The sequence below is a fragment of the Ornithorhynchus anatinus genome, chromosome 14 (assembly GCF_004115215.2).
Source record: "Ornithorhynchus anatinus isolate Pmale09 chromosome 14, mOrnAna1.pri.v4, whole genome shotgun sequence".
In the NCBI taxonomy this organism is placed as follows: domain Eukaryota; kingdom Metazoa; phylum Chordata; class Mammalia; order Monotremata; family Ornithorhynchidae; genus Ornithorhynchus; species Ornithorhynchus anatinus.
Window position 1 is genome coordinate 2,897,391 of NC_041741.1, and position 21,140 is coordinate 2,918,530.

At 57.6% G+C, this 21,140-nt stretch overlaps 1 protein-coding gene across 3 annotated transcripts in view; it reads right to left on the reverse strand.

Annotated features, from left to right (window-relative positions):
• The window catches only part of SAMD4A (sterile alpha motif domain containing 4A), a 66,310-nt gene extending 50,978 nt beyond the window's left edge, over nucleotides 1–15,332 (reverse strand). For 2 of the 3 annotated variants that reach the window (XM_029078956.1, XM_029078953.1), the window contains exons 1-2: nucleotides 15,173–15,332; nucleotides 13,129–13,845 (exon numbers count right to left, since the gene is read on the reverse strand). In XM_029078956.1, coding sequence (XP_028934789.1) covers nucleotides 13,129–13,324 — 196 coding nt within the window. In that variant the 5' untranslated portion in view covers nucleotides 13,325–13,845; nucleotides 15,173–15,332. The remainder of the gene's footprint in view (nucleotides 1–13,128; nucleotides 13,846–15,172) is intronic. The other variant, XM_029078955.1, reaches the window with a different exon arrangement.
• Between the last annotated feature and the right edge of the window lie 5,808 nt (nucleotides 15,333–21,140).

Here is a 21,140-nt window from a genome sequence, read left to right on the forward strand (position 1 = left end):
GGCTAGAAGATGACGATTACCGGGGCGTCTCGTGAGCGCCGAGCACCGTCCTAAGCGCTGGGGGGAATACGAGACCGTCGGATGGGATGCGGGCCGGTCTAAGCCGGCGGGAGAATGGGGATTTGAATTCCCCGTTTTACGGACGAGGAAGCTGAGGCCCAGAGAAGTGAAGCGAGGTCACACAGCGGGCAAGGGGCGGAGCCGGGATTAGAACCCAGGTCCTTCTGACTCCCAGGCCCGGGTTCTCCCCGCTAGACCGTGCTCTCTCTGGACTGTCACCTCGTCCCGGGCAGGGAACGGGCCTGCTAATTCTGGTGTATTGTCCTCTCCCAAGCACTCAGTACAGAGCTCTGCACACAGCAAGTGCGCAATAAATCATAATGATGGTATTTGGTAAACGCTCACTCTGTGCCAAGCACTGTTCTAAGCGCTGGGGTAGATCCAAGGTCATCAGGTCGTCCCACGTGGGGCTCACGGTCTCCATCCCCGTTTTCCAGACGAGGTCGCCGAGGCCCGGAGAAGTGAAGTGACTTGCCCGAGGTCACCCAGAAGACAGGCGGCGGAGTCGGATTTAGAACCCTGACCCGTCTGACTCCCAGGCCCGGGCTCTAGACACCGAGACGCAGCACGGCCTCGTTGCTAGAGCTCGGGCCTGGGAGTCAAAAGGTCACGGGTTCTAATCCCCGCTCTGCCGCTCATCTGCTGTGTGACCTTGGGCAAGTCACTTCCTTTCCTCCGAGCCTCATTTACTTCATCTGAAAAACAGAGATCGACACCGTGAGCCCCACGCGGGACGGGGACTGTGTCTAACCCCATTTGCTTTATCTCCACGCCAGCGCTTAGTACAGTGTCTGGCAGACAGTGAGCGCTTAACAAATACTACAGTTACTATAATTAGGCCACACCGCTTCTCTAGGGCTCCTACCCTTCCTTACGGGGAAGGGAAGCAATTCCTAACCCCAGGGTTTTTCTACAGGGAAGGGAAACCTTCAATCCTCGCCTTTCAAAAACAAACAGTCACGGCCGACACGTGTACACAGGACATAAAGAGCGGTGGGGCAAAATCAGTCGCTTAAAAGGTCAAGATAGGATGTTTCTGAGCCTCGGTATCTACACTGAGATCCATAAGCTCCAGCTACAAGGATATTTTAGGCCCGGACCTTTCCACACTAAGCCGTTCTTTCATTTACCATTTCCAGATGAAAATAAAAACATCAAAAAAAAAAACCCCAAAACCCCCCAAAAAACCACGACCGCATCCGGCATCTCCGTACTTTCCGGTGGGTCACGTGGGAAGCAGCGTGGCCTGGTGGCTAGAGCCGGGGCTTGGATGTCAGAGGACCCGGGTTCTAATCCCGGCTCCGCCGCTTGCCGGCTCTGTGACCCAGGGCGAGTCGCTTCACTCCTCCGGACCTCGGTTCCCTCATCTGGTAAACGGGGATTAAGACTGTGAGCCCCACGTGGGACAGGGCCTGTGTCTCGCCTCTCTTGTTTGGACCCCGGCACTTAGTCCAGGGCCAGACACGTAGTAAGCGCTTAACGGATTCCATTAAAAAATAAACTAAAACAGGACTGTGCCTCAGCAGAGAGAGAGGGAGGGAAGGAGAGAGAAAGGGAGGGGGAGAGACGGACAGAGAAAGAGACAGAAGGCGAGAGAAGGAGAGAGCGGGAGGCAGAGACAGAGGGAGACAGAAGGAGATAGAGGGAGAGACAGAGAGACAGAAGGAGAGAGAAGGAGAGAGTGGGAGACAGAGACAGAGGGAGACAGAAGGAGACAGAGGGAGAGACAGAGAAAGAGACAGGAGAGAGAAGAAGAGAGTGGGAGACAGAGATAGAGGGAGACAGGAGACAGAGAGAGAGGGAGAGACTTGCCTTGGTGGTTCTCCCCAATCACACAGCAAGGTCCTTAACGTCAGGGAGCTTATTTCTTAGGGCTGTGGACCTCTCCCAGGCGCTCAGTCAATGCCACCGACTGATCTGTCTTAGCCCGGGCGGCTTCAATAGGCTACATAATAATAACAACTTGGCTTAAGTGCTTACTGTGTGCCCGGCGATGTACTAAGCGCTGGGGTGGATACGAGCAGATCACACTGGACAGAGTCCCTGTCTCGGTCTTCATCCCCTTTTTCCAGATGAGGGAACTGAGGCCCAGAGAAGGGAAGTGACCTGCCCAAGACGACACGGCGGATAAGCGGAGGAGTCGGGATTAGAGGCAGGTCCTTCTGACTCCCAGGCCCGGGCTCTAGCCACTCCGCCGGGTATCTGTTGAGTGCCGAGCACTGTACTAAACGCTGGGGTTGACTGGCGGAGGGGACAGTCCCTGACCCCCAGGGGACTCAGAGAGTCAGGGGGAGGGAGAAGCGCGTGGCTCGTGACCGTTTTGCCTCCCAGGCCCGTGCTCTACCCACCAGGCCACACTGCCTCCCTGATTCCGCCTTGGCATCTCCGGGCTGAGCCTCCAACGTCATCCATGTTGGAAGACCGCAGATCTACCCACCGTCGCTCGCAACACTTAGTACAGTGCTCAACACCTCATAATTGATAATTACGATACTTGGTACGTGCTTACAACGTACCAGGCACTGTACTAAGCGCTGGGGTGGACACAAGCAGATCGGATTGCGCCTAGGCAGTGTTCAACGGACAATAACGATAGCAATAATTACGGTACTTATTAAGCGCCTACTACGTGCCGAGCGCTGTTCTAAGCGCCGGGGCAGATACGAGTTAATCAGGTCGGACGCAGTCTCCGTCCCACATGGGGCTCACAGTCTTAATCCCCGTTTTACAGGTGAGGGAACCGAGGGCCGGAGAAGTGAAGTGACTTGCCCGAGGTCACCCAGAAGACAGGCGGCGGAGTCGGATTTAGAACCCTGACCCGTCTGACTCCCAGGCCCGGGCTCTAGACACCGAGACGCAGCACGGCCTCGTTGCTAGAGCCCGGGCCTGGGAGTCAAAAGGTCACGGGTTCTAATCCCCGCTCTGCCGCTCATCTGCTGTGTGACCTTGGGCAAGTCACTTCCTTTCCTCCGAGCCTCATTTACTTCATCTGAAAAACAGAGATCGACACCGTGAGCCCCACGCGGGACGGGGACTGTGTCTAACCCCATTTGCTTTATCTCCACGCCAGCGCTTAGTACAGTGTCTGGCAGACAGTGAGCGCTTAACAAATACTACAGTTACTATAATTAGGCCACACCGCTTCTCTAGGGCTCCTACCCTTCCTTACGGGGAAGGGAAGCAATTCCTAACCCCAGGGTTTTTCTACAGGGAAGGGAAACCTTCAATCCTCGCCTTTCAAAAACAAACAGTCACGGCCGACACGTGTACACAGGACATAAAGAGCGGTGGGGCAAAATCAGTCGCTTAAAAGGTCAAGATAGGATGTTTCTGAGCCTCGGTATCTACACTGAGATCCATAAGCTCCAGCTACAAGGATATTTTAGGCCCGGACCTTTCCACACTAAGCCGTTCTTTCATTTACCATTTCCAGATGAAAATAAAAACATCAAAAAAAAAACCCCAAAACCCCCCAAAAAACCACGACCGCATCCGGCATCTCCGTACTTTCCGGTGGGTCACGTGGGAAGCAGCGTGGCCTGGTGGCTAGAGCCGGGGCTTGGATGTCAGAGGACCCGGGTTCTAATCCCGGCTCCGCCGCTTGCCGGCTCTGTGACCCAGGGCGAGTCGCTTCACTCCTCCGGACCTCGGTTCCCTCATCTGGTAAACGGGGATTAAGACTGTGAGCCCCACGTGGGACAGGGCCTGTGTCTCGCCTCTCTTGTTTGGACCCCGGCACTTAGTCCAGGGCCAGACACGTAGTAAGCGCTTAACGGATTCCATTAAAAAATAAACTAAAACAGGACTGTGCCTCAGCAGAGAGAGAGGGAGGGAAGGAGAGAGAAAGGGAGGGGGAGAGACGGACAGAGAAAGAGACAGAAGGCGAGAGAAGGAGAGAGCGGGAGGCAGAGACAGAGGGAGACAGAAGGAGATAGAGGGAGAGACAGAGAGACAGAAGGAGAGAGAAGGAGAGAGTGGGAGACAGAGACAGAGGGAGACAGAAGGAGACAGAGGGAGAGACAGAGAAAGAGACAGGAGAGAGAAGAAGAGAGTGGGAGACAGAGATAGAGGGAGACAGGAGACAGAGAGAGAGGGAGAGACTTGCCTTGGTGGTTCTCCCCAATCACACAGCAAGGTCCTTAACGTCAGGGAGCTTATTTCTTAGGGCTGTGGACCTCTCCCAGGCGCTCAGTCAATGCCACCGACTGATCTGTCTTAGCCCGGGCGGCTTCAATAGGCTACATAATAATAACAACTTGGCTTAAGTGCTTACTGTGTGCCCGGCGATGTACTAAGCGCTGGGGTGGATACGAGCAGATCACACTGGACAGAGTCCCTGTCTCGGTCTTCATCCCCTTTTTCCAGATGAGGGAACTGAGGCCCAGAGAAGGGAAGTGACCTGCCCAAGACGACACGGCGGATAAGCGGAGGAGTCGGGATTAGAGGCAGGTCCTTCTGACTCCCAGGCCCGGGCTCTAGCCACTCCGCCGGGTATCTGTTGAGTGCCGAGCACTGTACTAAACGCTGGGGTTGACTGGCGGAGGGGACAGTCCCTGACCCCCAGGGGACTCAGAGAGTCAGGGGGAGGGAGAAGCGCGTGGCTCGTGACCGTTTTGCCTCCCAGGCCCGTGCTCTACCCACCAGGCCACACTGCCTCCCTGATTCCGCCTTGGCATCTCCGGGCTGAGCCTCCAACGTCATCCATGTTGGAAGACCGCAGATCTACCCACCGTCGCTCGCAACACTTAGTACAGTGCTCAACACCTCATAATTGATAATTACGATACTTGGTACGTGCTTACAACGTACCAGGCACTGTACTAAGCGCTGGGGTGGACACAAGCAGATCGGATTGCGCCTAGGCAGTGTTCAACGGACAATAACGATAGCAATAATTACGGTACTTATTAAGCGCCTACTACGTGCCGAGCGCTGTTCTAAGCGCCGGGGCAGATACGAGTTAATCAGGTCGGACGCAGTCTCCGTCCCACATGGGGCTCACAGTCTTAATCCCCGTTTTACAGGTGAGGGAACCGAGGGCCGGAGAAGTGAAGTGACTTGCCCGAGGTCACCCAGCAGATACGCGGCAGAGCCGCGATTAGAACCCGGCCCCTTCTGACTCCCAGGCCCAGGCTCTAGCCACTAGGCCACGCTGCTTCTCTCTCTTCCCCGATTATTCATGCCTATTTACTCGTTCGGCTGCGGATATATCTCTAATTCTATTTATTTATATCGCAGCCTGTTTACTTGTTTCGATGTCTGTCTCCCTCCTTCTAGACTGTAAACCCGATGCGGGCAGGGATTGTCTCGATTGCCGAACTGTACTTTCCAAGCGCTTAGTACAGTGCTCTGCACACGGTAAGCGCTCGACAAATACGACCGAATGAATGAATGAATTCATCATCATCCTAACACGGAAGGCAAAAATGCGAGCCGGGATTAGAACCCAGCTCCTTCTGAGCCCCAGGTCCGGGCTCTCTCCACTAAGCCACGCCGCTTCTCTCTCTACCGCGATCATTCATCGTCCTCCCGAGGCGGAATGCAAAAATGCGAACCGGGATTAGAACCCAGCCCCTTTGGACCCCCAGGTCCGCCGCTTCTCTACCGCAGTTATTCATCATCACCCTAACCCGGAATGCCAAATCGCGGGCCGCGGGGTTCTTATTTCAAAGATTCGGGCGTTTCACTTAAGAGTCCGGGGCGAACCCCTTTTGACTTTTCCCCGCTTGGACTGTGACGCGGAACGAAAACAAGTGGTGCCCGCAATCTCTGGACGCTTCTTTCCCTTGCTCCGACTCAACAGTGGAAACTTGTTCGAAGGGAGCCTGGTAGCCCCTAGCCCGGCTCCGATGACCACGATCCTGTCCTTTGCGAACAAACGCTTTTTGTTAGAGACTTCGGGGCTAGGTTGGCAAAGCCGGTGGGGGATGCGAGAGCCTCAACCAATCGATCGATGGTGTTTATCGGGCGCTAACTACGCGTTGAGCACCGGAGCGCGGCATAACCGTCCCCGGCCAGCCCCGCACTACTTACGTCCGTATCCTACTTATGCCCGTATCTTTCCAAGCGCTTAGTACAGTGCTCTGCACACGGTAAGCGCTCAATAAATACGGCTGGACGAATGAATCTGTTTTCTTTACGTATATTGATGTCTGCCTCCCCGCCTCTAGACCGTGAGCTCGTTGAGGACAGGGAATGTCACCGCTCATCGTTGTACGGTGCCCCCCCCAAGCGCTTAGCAGAGTGCTCTGCACACAGTAAGCGCTCAGTAAATACCATGGAATGAATGAAAGGGCACCGATCTGGGAACTGGGGAATCCCGTCCACCCGGGGAGCTTGGTCAACTCCTCTCGTGAGGGCCCGCTCACTCGGGGCGGCCCGGACTGAACGCGCCAGCAGGGACCAGAGCTTGGTACCGTCACCCCCTTCACGGGGCGTCCTCAACTCTCAGGCCGGCGGCCCCTCCGTTGTTCCTACCGGCCTCATCGACCCCCCAGTGTCGGGAACCCGGTGGGTGCTCAATAAGGGCTACCGACCCCAGAGAAAAGACCCCCCCACAAAAAGACCTTTTTCCGCACTACGTTCCTCTCCCCCTTTGGAGCGCCGGCCCCGCCGGGGAGGGGTCGTGCCCGCCGTTGCTTTGAGCTTTCCAAAAGTTCAGAACAGAGCATCGCTCCCAGTGAGCGCTCAAAGATGACCAGCACCTAAGAAGCGCTTAACAAACGCCGGGATTATTACGGCCGGCTGAGGGACGGGTCCGTGGCGTCGCTACGGGTCGGAAACGACTCCACGGCAAAAGACGAGATAAGACGACTCCTGTGTTGTTGTTTTTTAAAAAGGTATTGGTTCAGAGATTGCAATGTCCCCGGCACTGTTCTTTTAATTAATTTATCTTATTTATTTATAATGGCATTTGTTAAGCGCTTACTATGTGCCGGGCACCGTTCTAAGCGCTGGGGTAATCTGGTTGGACACGGTCCCTGTCCCACGTGGGGCTCAGAGTCTCTATCCCCATTTTACAGATGAGGTCACCGAGGCGCAGAGAAGCGAGATGAGTAGCCCAGGGTCTCCGCCGCTTCCCTGCTCGGTGACCTTGGACGAGTCACTTTCCTTCTCTGTACCTCAGTTTCCTCCGATGTAAAATGGAGATCTGAAACCTTTCCTGCCCCCTACTAAGCGAGCTGAAGTAGGATAGAGACAAAACTTCCAACCCGATCATCTTGTATCTCCTCCCATCGATCACATCGATCGCATTTATCGAGCGCTTACTGTGTGCGGAGCCCTGTACTGGGTGCTTGGGGGAGGACAATATGCTTTGGAGAGTATAATATAACCGACTTGGTAGGATGGAGGATGAGCAGATATTAATCTAAAGCACGAATATGGACATAAATGCTGTGGGGTTGGAGAAAGGGTGAAAATCCAAATGCGAGGGCGACGCAAAAGGGAGTGGGAGAAGGGGAAAAATGAGGCTTTAGTCGGGGAACAACTCATGGAGGAGATGGGCCTTCGATGAGTCGTCGTCTGTCGGCCACGAGGAGGGTGGGCGTCGCGGGACGCAGGCGAGAGGTCGGCGGCGAGACCGACGCGATCACAGCGGGGAACGCGCCTGCCGATTCTGTTGTACCGGACTCTCTCGGGCGCTTAATATGGTGCTCCGTACACGGTGAGCGCTCGGTAAATACCACCGATCGATGGCTCGAGGTACAGTGAGTAGGTTGGCGTTAGAGGAGCGAGGGGTGCGGGCCGGGTCGTGGTAGGAGAGCAGTGAGGTGAGGGAGGAGGGGGAGAGGTGAGTGCTTTAAAGCGAGGAGCTCCTCTTTGACGCGGAGCTGGAGGTCCCTGAGGAGTGGGGACACGTGGACTGAAAATCTTTTGTAGAAAAACGGTGCGGGTAGCCGAGTGAGGTCTGGGCACTAATAAGAATAGTAATGTTGGTATTTGTTAGGCGCTTACTATGTGCAGAGCACCGTTCTAAGCGCTGGGGTAGACACAGGGGAATCAGGTCGTCCCACGTGGGGCTCACGGTCTTCATCCCCATTTTACAGATGAGGGAACTGAGGCACCGAGAAGTTAAGTGACTTGCCCACAGTCACACAGCTGACAAGGGGCAGAGCAGGGCTCCGAACTCATGACCTCTGACTCCAAAGCCCGGGCTCTTTCCACTGAGCCACGCTGCTACCGGTGTGGGCACTGTACCGAGCGCCCGGAAAACCAACCAAACTCTCTCCACCTTCAAAGCATTAAGGTCACACCTCGTCCAGGAGGCCTTCCCCGATTAAACCCTCTCTTCCCCGACTCGCTCTCCCATCTGCGTCGTCTACGCTCTGGGAGGCGTGACCTGTGGACGCCTGTTAATCGTCCCACCTCCCACCCCGCAGGACTTACGCACAGATCTTTAAATTCCGTCATTTATTCCTCTTAAATGTCTCTCCCTCGAGACCGTAAACTCATCGCGGGCAGGGAACGCGTCTGCCGATTCTCTCGTACTCTCCCGGGAGCTGGGTAGGGTGCTCCGCCCATTGTGAGGGCTCGGTAAATAGCATTTATTCATCCATCTGACCACCGACAGTACCGACCGGATGCCCGAGCGCTGAGAGGATGGGAGAGTAAACGGACACGATACCGCCCCTCGAGGAGCTTCCCGGAGAGTGGGATGCAAACGCGGTCCTTAAACGAGTGGCCTACATTGGGGGCAGCGGAAATGACCGCGGAAATCACCGTGCTGGAAGCCCTCCGTCGCTAGGAAATCGAACTGTTTCCAAACCCCGAGGGACGGGGAAATTCATTAAGGCCTGGCGCGTTCGTTGATCACACGAAGGGTCACCCAACCTGAAATGTCAACCGAACACCGAGTTCACCCGACCTCCCTCGAGAGCGGACCCAAAGCGACGCTTCTTCTTCTTTTTCGGTCTTTTTGGTGAGAGGGGCCGTTCGGCGAGAGATCGATTTAAAAGTCAGTCAACAATCCGTTATTCTTCGTGGCGCTCTGGCACTCTAATGAATGAGGCTGGCCCGGTCGGAGGCTTAGCCCGTGGGAGTATTGAAGGGAGAGGCCTGACACGGCATCCTCGGGGAGGCACCGCCGTATCCCGCGCTCGGCCCCGACGGCCACGCGACGCACGGCCGAGGGGCTGGAGTCCGGGCCTGGGAGTCAGGAGGTCGTGGGTTCTGATCTCCGCTCCGCCCCTGGGTGTCCTTGGGTGAGTCACTTGGCTGCTCTGGGTCCGCACAGGGTAAGCGACAAGCAGCGCGGCTCAGTGGAAAGGGCCCGGGCTGGGGAGTCAGAGGTCGCGGGTTCTCATCCCGGCTCCGCCACTCGTCAGCTGGGTGACTCTGGGCGAGTCACTTCTCTGGGCCTCGATTCCCTCATCTGTCAAATGGGGATTAAAAGCGTGTGAGCCCCACGTGGGACAGCCCGATTCCCTTGTATCTCCCCCAGCACTTAGAACGGTGCTTGACACATAGTGAGTGCTTTACAGATACCATCGTTATTATGATTATTATCAAACTCCGTAATTATTAGCAAATACCAGAATTATTTTTACCCTCACTGAAGGCCTCTGGAAACAAGACAACTCATCAGTCCTCAGTGGTTTAGTTGCTACTCTAAGAGAAGCAGCACGGCCTAGTGGGTAGAGCCCGGGCCTGGGCGTCCGAGGACCCGGGTTCTAATCCCAGCTCTGCCGTGGGGTTTTTTGGTGTCTGTTTTTCAGCAGGTGTGGAGTGTTTACTATGTGCCAGGCACCGAACCAGTGCTTAGAACAGTGCTTGACACATAGTAAGCGCTTAACAAATACCATCGTTATTATTGTTATCATCACGAAGCGCTGGGATTGGTCCAAGCTAACGGGACTGGACACGGTCCCCGTCCCACATGGGGCTCGCCGGCTGCATCCCCGTTTTTCAGATGAGGGAACTGAGGCCCAGTTAGGTGACTTGCTCAAGGTCACCCAGCAGGCAAGCGACGGAGCCGGGATTAGAAGCCAGGTCCTCTCGACTCCCAGGCCCGGGCTCTCTCCGCTAGGCCATGCCCCTCCTCTATAATAATAATGACGGCATTTGTTAAGCGCTTACTACGTGCCAAGCACTGTTCTAAGCGCTGGGGGGGGGATACAAGGTAATCAGGTTGTCCCACATGGGGCTCACAGTCTTCATCCCCATTTACAGAGGAGGGAACCGAGGCCCAGAGAAGTTAAATGACATACCCAAAGTCACCCAGCCGACAAGTGGCGGAGCCGGGATTAGAACCCAGGACCTCCGACTCCCAAGCCCGGGCTCTTTCCACCGAGCCACGCTGCTTCTCCAATGGGCAAGTCACTGCCCTGTGCCTCAGTTCCCTCGTTTCGAGAGTGGGGATTCGACCCTTGTCTCCTCTCTACTTGGACTGCGGTAGGGTCCGGGACCCGACCCGATCGCCTCGTATGCATCCCGGTGTTTAGGACGGCGCTCGGCGCCCACTGTGAGCGCTTAACGAGGGCCATGATCATCACCCTACCTTACGTTGGCAGACGGGGCCAGTTGGCTTCTTCAGATCCCTCTCTGCCCCCGCGGACTCATACAGAGAGGCAGCGTGGCCCAGCGCGTAGAGCCCGGGCCTGGGAGTCAGAAGGACCCGGGGTTCGAATCCCAGCTCCGCCACGTCTGGGTGACCTGGGGCGGGTGGCTTCACTTCTCCGGGCCTCGGTTCGACGGGGATTAAGACGGCGAGCCCCCCGCGGGACAACCTCGTTCCCTCCTGTCTACTCAAGCGCTTAGAACAGCGCTCGGCACACCGTAACGAGGACCAGAATGATCATCCTTATTATTATCGCAGAGGGAAGACCCACTCCGCCGACTCCGGCGGGCCGCTTCCTCGTCCACCCCTGTAGGCCGGAGCCACCCCCCCGGCGGATGCCCCGCTGCCCGGGGGGGGGTGGGAGGGCGGGGCGAGGGGAGGGTCTGCCCCATCCATCCGGCAGCTCGCCCCTCTAATGGGAAACAGCTGGAGGAGGACGTCACATTCTCCTCTCTGAGGAAACACTGGCGGTTCTGTCCGGGACCCCCCGCCGCAACGGGGCCTGAGGAATTTCACCTATCGCCAAAAACGAGGGCCGGGCCTCTCCCCGCCCCCTTCCCCGCCGACCCCCTATTTAAGCATCGCCTCCCCCCGGCCCCCTCAGAGGCCAGCGGTCCGGCCGGGAAGAGGGGAACACCGGGGCGACAGTTTCCATCCGAATAACGGGAAAATAGAGCATCGTCTCGGGGAAAGTTTCTCCACGAAAGCATATCCCGGGGGGGGAGAGGGAGGCCGCCGATCCACGGGGACGGACACGCACGCTACACGTACACGCCACACGTACACACCCGCCCTCCCCAGACCACCGCTGGAAAACTCGCCGGGGGCGGGGAGGGGAACGCTAGCGGGGAACCGTAGACTATCGACAAGACCCTTTCGGTAGGGATCGATCCGACCTCGGTAGGCAGGGTGCGGTCCCGAAAGACCTCTCCCGGGAAGGGACACCCCCCTCCAAAAAAAAAAAAAAATGCAGCACACCAAACACTCCCGAAACAAGATATCCGAATCTACGGTCCTCCTCGGGCCAAGGTGAGGCTTCGGGCAATGGACTTGCCTAAAGTAAGCCACGTTGGAGAAGCCCAGAAAAATCCAGACTCTACGTGACCTGACTGACTTATTTTGCAGGAAACTGCATGGGAGGAAAAAAAAAAAATTCCCCAATCCTTCCCGCTACCGTAGTTACCGCAGGCGAGGGACCCCGGCTAGTTTCTCCGTGAAAAGGAGCAGGCTGGGCGAAGTCGCCAGCGCGATAAAGGCAGCCGGTCCTATTTATTGAGCGCTCGCGGTGGGCAGAGCGCCGTACTAAGCACTGGGGAGAGTCCAACAGAAGAGACCCACTCGCCGTCCACGACGAGCTTACGGTCGAGGGAGAATTCCGTACTCAGCGCTGGGGAGAGTCCAACCGAGCGATCAGGCACGGTCCCTGCCCTCCACGAGCTTACGGTCTAGGAGGGGAGAGTACTGTACTAAGCAATCGGACACGATCCCCGCCCCGGACGAGCTGACCGTCCAGAGGGGAAGAGCACTGTAGTAAGCGCTGGGGAGAGTCCAATAGGGCAATCGGACACATTCCCTGCCCACAACAATCTTCCAGTCCGGACAGAATTCTGGACTAAGCGCCGGGGAGGGTCCACTACGGCAAACACACATTCCCTGATTACAACAAGCTTCCAGCCTAGAGGGGAAGGGCACCGTAGTAAGCGCTGGGGAGAGACCAATACGGCAATCGGACACACATTCCCCGACCACAACGAACTTGCAGTCTAGATAGAATCCTGGACTAAGCGCCGGGGAGAGTCCACTACAGCAATCAATCACACGTTCCCCGATCGCAACGGGTTTCCGGCCTAGAGGGGAAGAGCGGCGTAGTAAGCGCCGGGGAGAGTCCAAGAGGGCAATCGGACACATTCCCTACCCACGACGAACTTCCAGTCTAGACAGAATCCTGGACTAAGCGCTGGGGAGAGTCCACTACCGCAAACACACATTCCCTGATCGCAACGCCCGTCTAGAGAAGGGCAGTGTAGTAAGCGCTGGGGAGAGTCCAGCACGGCAATCAGACAGACACATCCCCTACCCACAACGAACTTCCAGGCTAGAGAGAATTCCGTAGTAAGCGCCGGGGAGAGTCCGAGACGGCGATCGAACAGACCCGTTCCCGGCCCACGAGGAGCTTCCAGTCCGGGGAGAGTTCATTCATTCGACAGTATTCACTGAGCGCTTACTATGTGCAGAGCACCGGACCAAGCGCTCGGAATGGACACTCTGGCAACAGATAGAGACCGTCCCCGCCCGCCGACGGGCTTAGAGTCTAATCGCCGGGCTCGCGGTCTGATCGCCGGGCCTCCGTACTAAGCGCCGGGGAGGGTCCGGTAGGATCACCGAGCGGACACGTTCCCTGCCCGCGACGAGCTTCCAGTCTAGGGGGGCTAGAGGCGGGTCGGGCCGTCGGTCCGGGATGTCCCGGGGTGGGAGGGCGAGGGTCGGGAGGGATAACGGGAGGGACTCACCGGGACTGTTGGCTTCCCCTTCCAGGACGTGGAGCTCCGTGCAGGATTCCATGGAATGCTCCAGACAGATCTGCAGGAAGCGGGCCTGGGTCCCGCTGACCCTCTTCAGCAGCGACAGCAGAGCAACAGTCTGCTCGCATTCGTTCCAGCCTTTGAACCACCCGGCCAGCACCCCGACCTGGTCGCGAAACATCATGTTTGGGGGAGGAAACCTCGGCTCCCCCCCCGGACCCGGACCCCGGCCCGGCGAAATTCAAATTTTTGGGGGGGGAAGAGGAAAAAAAAAAAAGGAAAGAGGTCGTCGTCTTCCCCCTCTCCCCCCCGGCCGCCCCCGAAGTTTACCGGGGAGGGGACCGCAAGGCTCGGGGAGCCGATCTGGAGCTGAAAATGGCTTTTTTCAGTCCATGTGTGGATTTTTTTGCGGGGCGGCGGGGGGGATCCTCCTGCGCCCGTCTTCCGTTACGTAGCCGTGGTTCTGGCCGATTTCCCCCCCACCGGGGGAGCGGAGATTAAAAATGAGAAGGACGATAATAATAAAGAGAAGAGCGAGCTCCTAAGGACGGAGCCGGGTCCGGGGGTCCCGGGGGGAGCCTCTCGGCCCCCCTCGGGGGGCGATCCCCGACCGGGGCGGTTCCAGATTTCTTCTCCTGGCTGCGGGGGGGTTTGGCCGGTCCGGACTCCTCGCTTCACACCCGCATTTCCCGGCCACGTTCACAGCTGAAAAGACAGAAAAGGGGGGGGGGGGGGGGAGAAGGGGAGGGGGCTGCGATGAAGACCGGGGCGAGCCGCTATGATTCAGCAGAGCAGCCTCCCGCCCCCCCCCCCCCAAGAATCCTTTCCCTGGGGTATTTAAGGTCCATGATTTTGGGGGGGGGGGGTGGCTGGAGAGGGGAAGCACAGAGAATGCAAAGGACCGCCCCCCCCCCCCCCAATCCTTTCCCTGGGGTATTTGCGGTCCATGATTTTGGGGGGGAGGGGATGCACAGTGAATGCAGAGGACCCCCCCCCCAAGTTATTTCCCCGGGGTACTTTAGGTCCATGATTTGGGGGGGCCTGGAGAGAGGATGCACAGAGAATGCAAAGGACCCCCCCCCCACCCCACTAAATCTTTTCCCCGGGGTACTTTAGGTCCCTGATCTTAGGGGGCCTAAGGGGGCTGGAGGGGGCTGGAGGGGGCGTGCGGAGAGAACGCAAAGGACCCCCCCCGCCCCCCAAGTCCTCTCCCCGGGGTACTCGAGGTCCACGATCTGGGGGGAGGGGCTGGAGAGGGGTCGCACGGAGAATGCCGAGGACCCCCGCCCCCCTAAATCTTTTCCCTGGGGTATTTCAGGTCCGCGACTTCGGGGGGGAGGGGGTGCATAGAGACCGCAAGGGACCCCCCCACCCCCTAAATCTTTCCCCCGGGGTATGTGAGGTCCACGATTGGGGGGCCGGAGAGGGGACGCACGGAGACCGCAAAGGCCCCCTCCCCGGCCTTGCGGATGTGCACCTCCCCCCTTCGGCTTCTTGGGGGAGGGGGATCGTCTTGGGGGGAGGGGTGGGGGTCCCCCGGGAGGTTCCGGCCTCCGTCTCCTCCGCAGATGGGGGGCGGGGGGGCTCCGGCGCCCCAGGCCCCCGTGGTCCGGCCGCAACCGACCTCTCACGCCTGGAAAACTTGCACTGCGGCGGCGGAGCCCCCGGGCGGCCCCCGGGACCCCCGCAAGGCCCCGGGGGGGGGGGGGAGGGGGGGCCCCCCGCAGGACATAAATCGACTCCGCCCCCCTCCCCAGGCCCTGCCCCCTCCCCGCATTTTTGAAATACTGGAGATGAGAAGGACGCCCACCTCCCCCACCGGGGAGGGGCTGCAGGACCGGACCCCCTCCCTCCTCCCCAGGGGACCCCTTTTGGGGGGGGGCACCAAGGCCCTGGACGGATTGGGGGGGGGGGGTCGTGGGGCACCACACACCCACACAGACGGGGGGTGGGGTCAATAAATGAAGGGATCCCCCTCCCCAAAGTTAGTTTCCCCTGTGCGTGCGTGCTGGGGGTCCCGGGGGGTTCTGACCTGGGGGTGTCCGGAGGGGGTGGGGGGTCCCGGCTGCCGGGGGGGGGAGGTCGGGGCGGCGCACGTGGTCGGTCCTCCTCCCCGGACCCCGGCTCACCGCACCGCACCGCGCAGCACCATCACGGTGCAGCACCGGCCTCGGCCTCCTCCTCCTCCTCCTCCTCCTCCTCCTCCTCCTCCTCCTCCACCCCTCCTCCTCCTCCACCCCTCCTCCCCCTCCTCCTCCCCCCCTCCCCCCCCGCCCCCCGGGGGAGGGGCGAGCACACACACACACACACACACATTCCTCTCTCTGTCTCTCTGTGTGTCTCTCTGTGTCTCTCTCTGTGTCTCTGTCCCTCCCCCCGCCCAACCCACCACAGGACACACACACACGGGGGGGGGGGGGGGGCACAGAGACAGACTGAGAGACACAGACTCAGAGAGACACAGAGACAGAGAGGGACTAACAGGCTGAGACAGACTGAGAGACAGAGACTGAGAGACTGACAGAGATGAGAGAGACCGAGAGGCAGAGACAGACTGAGAGACTGACAGAGATGAGAGAGACTGAGAGGCAGAGACTGAGAGACAGAGACTGAGAGACTGACAGAGATGAGAGGGACTGAGAGGCAGAGAGAGACTGACAGAGACGAGAGAGACAGAAACAGAGAGACTGAGAGAGTGAGAGACAGAGAGAGTGAGAGAGACAGAGATAGACAGAGAGACTGAGGCTGACAGAGACTGAGAGACAGAGAGACTGACAGATGAGAGAGACAGAAACAGAGAGAGTGAGAGACCGAGAGAGTGAGAGAGACAGACAGACTGAGACAGAGAGACTGACAGAGACTGAGAGACAGAGAGACTGAGACAGGGAGACTGACAGAGATGAGAGAGACAGAAACAGAGAGACTGAGAGAGTGAGAGAGACAGAGGCTGACAGAGACTGAGAGACAGAGAGACTGACAGATGAGAGAGACAGAAACAGAGAGAGTGAGAGACCGAGAGAGTGAGAGAGACAGACAGAGAGACTGAGACAGAGAGACTGACAGAGACTGAGAGACAGAGAGACTGAGACAGGGAGACTGACAGAGATGAGAGAGACAGAAACAGAGAGACTGAGAGAGTGAGAGAGACAGAGACAGACAGAGAGACTGAGGCAAAGAGACTGACAAAGATGAGACAGAGATAGAGAGACTGAGACAGACAGAGAGACTAACTGAGAGAGGCTGAGAGACAGAGACAGGGAGACTGACAGAGAGGAAGAGAGACAGAGACACTGGGAGAGAGACGGCGACAGACTGAGGAAACACAGAGACAGACAGAGACTGAGACAGAGAGACTGAGAGGAAGAGAGAGGTTGAGAGACAGAGACAAAAAGACTGAGAGGAAGAGAGACTGGGAGGGAGAGAGACTGAAGGAGTGAGCCAGAGAGGCCTAGAGACAGAGATGAAGAGACAGAGACTGAGAGAGGCTGAGAGACAGAGAGATTGAGACAGAGAAGATGAGAGAGACAGAAAGACTGAGACAGAGACAGGCAGGGAGACTGAGAGAGGAAGAGAGACTGAGAGAAACTGACAGAGATGAAGAGAGGCTGGGGGAGAGAGAGACTTCAAGAGGAAGAGAGACTGAGACAGACAGAGGGAGAGAGGGAGAGAGAATGAGAGATAGAGAGAGACTGACTGAGAGAGACAGACAGAGAGACTGAGAGATACAGACAAACTGAGAGACTGAGAGAGGGACAGAGAGACACAAAGAGAGACTGAGAGAAATGGACAGAGAGGAAAAAGATATATATATATAGATATATAGATATCTATATATATGTATGGAGAGAGGGAGCGGTGGGGCCAGGATGGGGGGCTGCCCACTAGAGCCCCAGATTCACACAAGCACATTTGAGTTTTTTCCTGTACACACACACACACACACACACACACACACACACACACACACACACACACACACACACACACACACACACAATATCTGCTTGTGCAGCAGCATGGAACTGGGCAAGGGGGATCAAGGCCTTCCCTCCCGGTTGCGGCCCGATGCAGGGTGGGCCGGTTCAATCAACATGTGTGCATAGGTGTGTGCGCACGGGCGTACACACCCTCACACCGGCGTGTGCACCAGGCGACGGGGGACAGAAGCCCTTTAAATGTCCTCCGCGGCGACCGAGGGGATGAAGCCCGGGCGGCAGCTGTGTCCGGCCCCGGCCGGGCCCGCCCCGCCCCCGCGACAGCCGGCCGGCCCGCGCTATATTTTTAGGAGGCCTCGTGCCCCTGCCCCCTCCCCGGCGGCCTTCGGGCGACCCGACACGTGTCCCGAGCGCTCGCCGAGCGCCCGGCACCGCGATGAGCGCTCGGACGAGTTCGGCGACGCCGAGAACGACGGCGTCCGGCAGGTGCCGACTCTGGGCCGGGCGCCGGGGTGGATCCGGGCCCGTCGGGTCGGGCGCGGTCCCCGTCCCGCCGTCTCCACCCCGTTTTCCCGATGAGGGAACCGAGGCCCTGAGAAGTGACCGGCCCAGGGTCACACGGCACCTAAGCGGAGGAGGCCGGGACGAGAGCGCGTGACCTACCGACTCCCAGGCGGGGCCGGGAAGAAGCAGCCCGAGTCCCGAGTCCCGAGTCCCGGCTCCGCCGCTGGTCGGCTGGGTGACTTTGGGCGAGTCATTTCACTTCTCTGGGCCTCAGTTCCCTCATCTGGAAAACGGGGATGAAGACTGGGAGCCCCACGGGGGACAACCTGATCACCTTGTATCAACCCCAGCGCCTAAAACAGTGCTTTGCACACAGTAAGCGCTTAACAGATACCATAATCATTATTATTATAATCATTGTGGTGCTTCTGAAGCACTTACCGCATGTCAAGTACTGTACTGAGCGCTCTTTGTCTCCCCCGCTAGACTCTCGGCTCATTACCGACAGGGAATCCGTCTGCTAATTCTGTTGGATGGTACTCTCCCAAGCGCTTGGTGCGGTGCCCTGCGCACAGTGAGCGCTCGGCAAATCCGGCCGATCGATTACTGTCCTCTCCCAAGCGCTCAGTACCGTGCTCTGCAGGCAGTAGGCGGTCTATAAATACGATCGGTCGATCGACTGAGAGTCACCGGAGCAAGCGCTTCGCGCAGTGCTCTGCACGCAGTGAGCGCTCGATGGATACCATCGATGGATGGAGCAAAGCGCTGGTTACCAGTTGACCGGGTAGACTGGCCGAGTCCCCGGGCGGACCCGAACCCACCTCGCGAGGCCGCAGAGAGCTTCCAGGGCTGGCTGGGGACAAATGGAGAAGGACGGTCTCCTGTGCTCGGTAATAATGATAATAATTAATGATAATTTCGATACTCGCTCGGCGCTCGCTACGTGCCGAGCCCCGTTGTGGCTACGACTTGATCGGGTTGGACCCGGTCCCTGTCCCACATGGGGATCCCAATCCCCCGTTTTCGGATGAGGTCACCGAGGCCCCCAGCGGTTAGGTGACTTGCCCAAGGTCACGCGGCAGAAGGTGGCGGAGCCGGGATTAGAACCCAGGTCCTTCCGACTCCCAGGCCCGGGCTCTACCCCCCAGGCCACGCAGCTCCTCCTAATACCTAAGAAAGCCCCCAAGATGACGCTCTGGCGTCCTAGGAAGGAAAGGAGTTTCTTCTCGGATATGGTCGCACAACAGACGTATATGAATCTCTTAACCTTGTTCGCGGGAATTACACTGACCCCTTTAAATAATAATAATGGCATTTGTTAAGCGCTTACTATGTGCAAAGCACTGTTCCGAGCGCCGGGGTAGATGCAAGGTGATCAGGTTGTCCCACGTAGGGCTCACAGGCTTCATCCCCAGTTTCCAGAGGAGGGAACTGAGGCCCAGAGAAGTGAAGAGACTGGCCCAAAGTCACACAGCTGACGAGGGGCGGAGCCGGGATTAGACTCCCAAGCCCGGGCTCTTTCCACTGAGCCACGCTGCTTCTCAGCCCCTTCCCTCCCGTTCAAAAATGAAGAGAGTCACTTTTAAACACACTTCCTTCCTTCAAGCACTTAAGAGATACCATCATCATCATTATTATTATGATTCCAATACAACACAGTCGATAAAGCTGATCCCTCTCACGTTAAGAGAAGCATCTGGGAGTCTGATGGACCTGGGTTCTAATCCCGGCTCCGCCGGCGCGTCTGCTGGGTGACCCTGGGCGAGTCGCCTTCACCTCTCTGGGCCTCGGTTCCCCCCCTCTGGAAAACGGGGACTGAGACCGTGAGCCCCACTTGGGACAGGGACCGCGTCCGACCTTATTTGCCGGCATCCACCCCGGCGTCTAGTACAGCGCCTGATCTACAGTAAGCGCTTAAAACCCACCACACTTATTAGAGAAGCAGCGTGGCTCGGTGGCAAGAGCCCGGGCTTGGGAGTCAGAGGTCATGGGTTCGAATCCCGGCCCTACCACTTGTCATCTGTGGGCGAGTCACTTCACTTCTCTGGGCCTCAGTTCCCTCATCTGTAAAATGGGGATGAAGAGTGGGAGCCTCACGTGGGACAACCCGATGACCCCCGTATCTCCCCCAGCGCTTAGAACGGTGCTCTGCACGTAGTGAGCGCTTAACAAATACCAACATTATTATTACTGTTTTGTGTTATTCCCCGGGCCTCAGTTCCCTCAACTGCAGAACGGGGATTGAGCCTGGGAGAGCCAAGTAGAAACACGGACCGTGTCCAGCCTGATTCCCCACGGCTTAGTTCAGTGTCTGGCACGTAGTGAGCGCTTCGCAGATATTAAATTAGCTGGAGGGGATGCGGAACCAGAGGGAGAAGAAATAAAACAGAAGAAAAATTTTGAGGAAGCCGCCATCTACTGGGTAACAGAAGTAAATGTCCCAGTCTGTTGGCCTAGGGAGTCGGCAGGCCCTGGGTTCGAATCCTGCCCCCCCCCCGCGTGGGCTTGTCTGCTGTGTGACCTCGAGCAGGGCTCTTCACTTCTCTGAGCCTCAGAGATGATTATAATGCTGGTATCTGTTAAGCGCTTACTATGTGCAGGGCACTGCGCTAAGCGCTGGGGGAGATCCGGGGTCATCAGGTGGTCCCCCGAGAGGCTCCCAGTCTTCATCCCCATTTTGCAGATGAGGTCACTGAGGCCCAGCGGAGTGAAGTGACTCGCCCACGGTCACACAGCTGACAAGTGACCGCCAGCCCCAGGTGGGACAGGGACTGTGTCCAAACCGACTAGTTCGTATCTACCCCAGCGCTTAGCACAGTGCCTATTTCGCAAATATCATAGAAGCCCCACCCCTCAAATAAGAACCAAAAAACCAGACGAAAAAGTGGGCAGAGCCCAGCCCTCGCCAAACCTGGATCGAGTGGCGAGATTAGTACTCCCGTTCACTCATTCAGTCGGATGTAACTGAGCGCTTACGGTGTGCAGGGCACCGTACTAAGCGCTTGGAATGGACAATTCGGCAACAGATAGCGACGATCCCTTCCCAACAACGGGCTCTCTCCTTCCTCATCCTCCGGCACGAGAGCAGTGGTGATAATCAGGATATTTGTTAGGCGCCTACTAGGTGCCGGACACCGTACTGAGCCCCGGGGAGGTTACGAGCTAACCAGGTTGGACACGGTCCCTGCCCCACGTGGGGCTCCCGGCCTTCGTCCCCATTTTACAGACGAGGGGACTGAGGCCCAGGGACTAACAATACTAACCATGGTCTTTGTGAAGCGCTCGCTACGTGTCGAGGCCTCCGCTAGGCGCTGGGATAGAATCAAGATCATCATATTCATTGCAGAATTTGGTAAGGGTTTACTCTATGTCAAGCACTCTGCTAAGCGCCGGGATAGAATCAAGATAATCAGGTCATTATCGGGTCAATATTTATTAATTTGCTATTGTTTCAATGAGACGTCCATCCCCTCGATTCTATTTCTTGCTATCGTTCTCGTCCGTCCGTCTCCCCCGATTAGACCGTGAGCCCGTCAAAGGGCAGGGACTGTCTCTGTTACC